We start from the raw sequence: 5,599 nt of genomic DNA on the forward strand, positions 1-5,599 counted from the left end.
TTTGGGCTAGCTACTTAGCATCCACAACAGTGAAACTATTTTTTTAGCTATGTGGCACTATAAAAAACTATTTTATTTATTTTACCTAATCATTTTACAAAACATTTTACAGCAATGGATTTATTTTAACTTTCAACACAATAAAATAATATAAACATCACAATTAAATATTCATCATATACAGCATCATCATCTCTATCTTTTTCTTCTCTTCCTTTTCGTCTCTCTCTTCTCTGATACAGAGCAAGCAAACCACCACACCGCAGCAACAATCACACCACGGCACACCACGACAATCACACCATGGCAACAATCACACCAACACACCACAGCAACCCATAGATCAACAACCCACCACCATCGACCCACAAGTCACAATCCACCGACCCAGTACAAACACAAATACAAACCCAGTACAAACACAAACACAAACTCAGCACACATACACAAATCTAGCACAAACTCGGCGGCGATGGGGATCGAGTAACAGATCGGCGATAGGGCTTGGGAGATGGGGTCTCGGCCTGCCAAAACCGCTCAACCTACAGCCACCAAAACTAAAGGTCGATTAACCTGAGCACCATCGCGGTTAGTGAGCTAATCGGTGAAGCAGAGAGGAGATGAGGGAGGTGCTAGAGGAAAAAAAATGAGAAGGAAAAAACAAAAGAAAGAAGAGAAGCCAAAGAGAGAGAGAGAGAGAGAGAGAGAGAGAGAGATTAAATTTAATGAGAGAAGAGGGAGAAATTTAATATTTTTTTTTTTTTAGCTTCTTGCTACAATGCACAGCCATACAGTGCACAGCCATAAAGCAAGAAGCTAGAAAAATTTAGGTATGACTCCACTTTTGTAGCATGTATTTTTGTGTTTTGGTGAAGCTAAAAGAGTTATATAGCTATTAAGCTTCATTACTACAGATGCTCTTATATTATAAGTTGTAAAATACGCTTCAGAGTTTATTTGCACAAGTAATCATTTTCTTTTCGATAGTTTAAGTATAGCTGTCTCCATTACCACCTAACCAGGGTACTATTATTCATTCCACCGGAATGATAGGAATATGCAATGTCATATTGTTGCAACTGCAATATATGCCATCGGATGGCAATTCCAGTTGCGAGGAATTTCACATGCAAAACATTTATTAGCACAAGAATCTTCTGCTCTCAATAATAGAGACGTGAAAAATATTCTGCATCATGCAGTTACATTGACAGTGATCTAAAGCATAATTCAATCTTAATGTGTATAAACAAATAAAGTTTCCCCGCAACGCCAGCACTCCTGGCACCATAAAGTCGGGCAATTGAACTTATATTTGTGACTGCATATTTAAATCCATAACATGATACACGTCCAAAGTAAAAAATTGTACTATCCTAAATCTTCACAATGCCTAAATGTTTTTTTTAACAATCTGGTAAATTTAAATTTGCTCTAATCATGAACTTAGATGAGCATCAGTCTCCACGAGAACCACTGCTACTTGCAGAAGCTTTCTTGCCACCGTATTTCTGTCGAAGATTAAAAACAAGGTTAATTTTCAAGCACCAGAAGTCAATTTTAAGATCAGTTGCTCCTACTGCAACAGTAGCTTATGACAACAAAAGGGCTTCCAAGGTGGTTATGCCCAAATACACAAGGATAACTATAACCATACGAATCTCACCTGCTTCCCAATGTTGAATGGAATATATTTGTATTTGATCATGTGTGCAATTTGGCGCCTCATCGTAAGGACAAACAGAACAATCCAGTAACAAAGTAATATAGGCCAGAATACCGGAACATCAAACATAGAAAAGAAGGTCATAACAAAAGCAATGCAGAAAGCTTTTGTGAAGGAGTACCTGGAACCATGACAGCAAAACAGAAAATATTATCCAATGAATAATTATCAAGAAGGAACGCATGAAGCCAACCCCAGAAAACATGGGAAAGGCTTTCATGACTTGAGATACAAGCTTATCAATCTAGCAAGTTCACATGCTTCCAGTGGATAAAGAGATACTAGAGTGACTAGTGAAATTTTCAAGCCTTTCCAACTTCAAAGGGAGCAGAAGAATGGCATACATCAGCTCAGAGCCACTAAACTTGATCAATTAAGTTGTTTCCATACAACTCTATGCTAAAACTCTCTGTTGACAAATCATTTTAAATTTTCCCATTAGGATTGGATCCCTTTCAATAAACATCATATTCTGAACATTCATAGTCTTCTTGTACTTGAAGTCACAAGCTAGTTAATGAGGCAAGGAGGTGAAAATGAACAAATTGGAACACGCTCATGATTAATAGATTTCCCAACAGAATCTTACAATGATATGTTAGGCCAAAAAAAAAATTGAAAGGAACAATTTAACTAGTATAATGAATCAAAGTGGTTCGGGTGATCAGAAGAGTGCCTAGATAGGGTAAATAACAAGTGGAGTTTCTGAACATAATAGGTTAGAAACATGTCCGCTTGTTAATAAACAAGCACATCAATAAAACTTAAGGTTTTCCAAAACAAAAGACAGGATAATGCACGTCTAAGTGCAAATAGAAATATGACATGTCATAGTTGAGTAGCATATTAAGAAAATGATGTATACTCTAGCTGTAGGTGATGTTTTGCAGACCTATTGTCAACTGACCCCAAGCTTAGCATGTGACCTTTGTCACCAGTCAGGTCTGCAAAATGAATTGAGAATAGTTTGCAGACCTGAGATAAGGGACAATGAGCTTAACTGAGCATGGAACTCAGTGTAAGATAAAATTTCAACTTACACCTCACACCCAGTATAGTTTTGATAAAAAAAAAAATGTAAAAGGATGCTGGATGCATAACCCTTTATATGGTACTACCCATCCGACATCTGCCTCTGCTAGAAATGCCATGCTACTGAAATTTCTGAGGCTCGGAATCAAGGTCTGACAGAGCAAGGTAATTTTTTGTCCAATTCTTTAATAATATCCTCCATTGTAAAGATGTAGTATCAAACAATAAGGCAACGAATATGTCATGTCACTTATTTCTTACAATGACAATTAAAAAATTTACTTGAGCAGCAAAAACAGTTATTATCATTTTAAAACAACCATCTAGTGTAATTGACATCATTTTTTATAGTATATTATGTATTAGTATTTTTCCTTGGGGGGCCTCAGCAGTCCACCATGCTCCAGGGTACACAGGCAAAGGCAATATTCCTTCCCTTGTTAGCAGTCTTATTAGGTTTGTAGTTCTTTTTCCCCCTCTTTCTTTAGCAGCTATCCTTGCTTTGGACTTAGGTCTGACAGCTATGGTACTCTTATTTTATCCCTAAATTTTTACATAGGCATCTAGCATGTTTGAACCCACGACTCACCTTCCAACCCATTCTTATAGGAGGAGGAGACACCATTTGACCAAGAGCTCACTGGCAATTTATTGATATAACTACTCATACAAAAAATGGTGAATATTGTTTCCATGCTTGAGCATAATTACTTATCCAGGTAAAAAATCCCTCAGCATGATTAGAACTTTGGGCAATTAAAATAGTTTATGCAGTCCCAAATTTTCTTAGATTCTTCATACCAGAGTTTATTTTCTTTCACTATTTCCCATATACTTGTTTTCCCTCAATAATGCCAGACTAAAAACATGTTTTCTGCAGTAACTGATGAAAAACATTTGATATAGAAACAGAAACTTAACAGCCATAAAACCCCTAGTAATATAAGCCAGCCTATAAAGAACCAGACAATGACAATCATGCAATCATCTTTTGAATGTTGGAACCAAAATCACTTAATAAAAGAACCCACAAAGCAATTTAAGCAAATAATTCAAAACAAACACCATCTAAACCAAAAAAACCAAACAATAAGAAAGGTCTTCAGTTACCAAAACTTAAACTCAGGAAGCCGGCGAATGAAGGGCTTGAATTCATCCGAGCCTTTCGTCGGCAGCAAAGGCCCTCCCCACCCGAAACTTCCATCTCCGGATCAACCAAAGGTGACAAGAACCCAATCAACAAATTCAAGAGATAAATCCCCAGACCATAGGAGATAATGTAAAACCCTTGAATGTAATAAACCTCAAAATGTAAATCAACACTATAACAGCACTCCCAATCCATCTATAGATCGCATGTGGAGTAGTCTTATCTAGATAATACTGATACCGCCTCGACACATCAATCCAAAACTGGTTCGCAGGTGCTGTGCCAGACCCACACCATCGGCCCCAACTCCTTCCATTCAATTCAACCTTCACTACATAGAGTATAAACAACAAGCTCAAGTCAAACCAAGCATTCACCATCAAATACATTGAACATAGACAGCATTTATATACAGTTTTTACTAAGATTTTCAGAGTAGCACACTAAAATAAAGAAATACTTGAACCCCATTTCGATTTATCAACCTGTAATTAGAGGTTTTCAAAAAAAAAAATATATATATATATATATATATAAAACAAAAGCTCCAATCAAAACCAACCATTCACCATCAAATACATTGAACATAGACACATTTATATAGAGTTAATGACTAAGATTTTCACAGTAGCACACTAAAATGAAGAAATACCTGAACCCCATTTCTATTTATCAACCTGTAATTAGGTTTTTCCAACCAAAAAAAAAAAAAAAAATATATATATATATATATAAACAACAAGCTCCAATCAAAACCAAGCATTCACCATTAAATACATTGAACATAGACGCATTTACACACAGTTATAACTAAGATTTTCACTAAAATGAAGAAATACTTGAACCCCATTTCGAATCAGCTCTGATTGAGCTATGACAACAAAAGGGTATGATCCATTTTTTGAATTTTTTTTTTTTTCCAACAATTTTCTAGCAAAACCAAACAGTTTTAGGGTTAGGGTTTTGATACATAAACATGCAATGTTATACAAGATCTACAAACTAACAAAGCGTAAAACAAAAACCAGAAAATAAATATAAATAAATTATTTAAAAAAAAAAAAAACACTACATGATTCAAAGAAAGAGAAAATGAGATGGGAAAATTAAGAGAGGGAAAGAAAATGAGAGAGAAGGGTAAAATGGGAAGAGAAGAAAAAGAGAAGGAATAGGTAAGAGAAGAGCTGACCTTAGGAGGACTGTTTTGAGAATTAGGAGGAGAAGGAGGAGGATGATGAAGAAGAAGAGGAGACTCAGATCTGTGCGATGACACACAGAGAGAATGACCGATAGGCTTAGCTTAGGAGGGGCTATCAGTTTTCCTTTCTTTTCTTTTCTTTTTTCTTTTTTTTTTTATTGGGTTTTTATTTTTTTATTTGTTTTTTAACTACAAAATGAGAATGACACAGTGGTGGAAATGGAGTCACCAGGGGGTGTCGGTGTTTAATTTTATATTAGAAATATATATATATTTTTCACCTATTTGGAGTAAGGGTTGCAGTAACAACTACCAAGTAAAAAGTTTACCTCTAAATTTGCGTTCGCTCGAGTTGGCGCTTTATAAGACTATTTGTGTGTATTTTAGTTCCTAAATAAGTTAAGAATTTTGGTAACATGGGTATAAAATAATTTTTATTTTTAGAAAAAAAATTTTGGGAATTAAAAAAATATTAACAGTTTTTTCAATTCTC

General features: G+C 35.4%; 1 protein-coding gene across 1 annotated transcript; it reads right to left on the bottom strand.

Annotated features, from left to right (window-relative positions):
• Positions 1-1,137: 1,137 nt before the first annotated feature.
• On the bottom strand, positions 1,138-4,235 carry LOC112008314 (protein RER1A). Its single transcript, XM_065781501.1, is given in 6 exon segments — positions 1,138-1,511; positions 1,667-1,847; positions 3,869-3,945; positions 3,948-4,060; positions 4,063-4,198; positions 4,201-4,235. Coding segments are annotated over 6 exon segments (585 nt in total). The 5' UTR covers positions 4,225-4,235; the 3' UTR covers positions 1,138-1,457.
• Positions 4,236-5,599: the final 1,364 nt, after the last annotated feature.

Source organism: Quercus suber, unplaced genomic scaffold (assembly GCF_002906115.3).
Source record: "Quercus suber isolate HL8 unplaced genomic scaffold, Cork oak 2.0 scaffold_269, whole genome shotgun sequence".
Lineage (NCBI taxonomy): Eukaryota > Viridiplantae > Streptophyta > Magnoliopsida > Fagales > Fagaceae > Quercus > Quercus suber.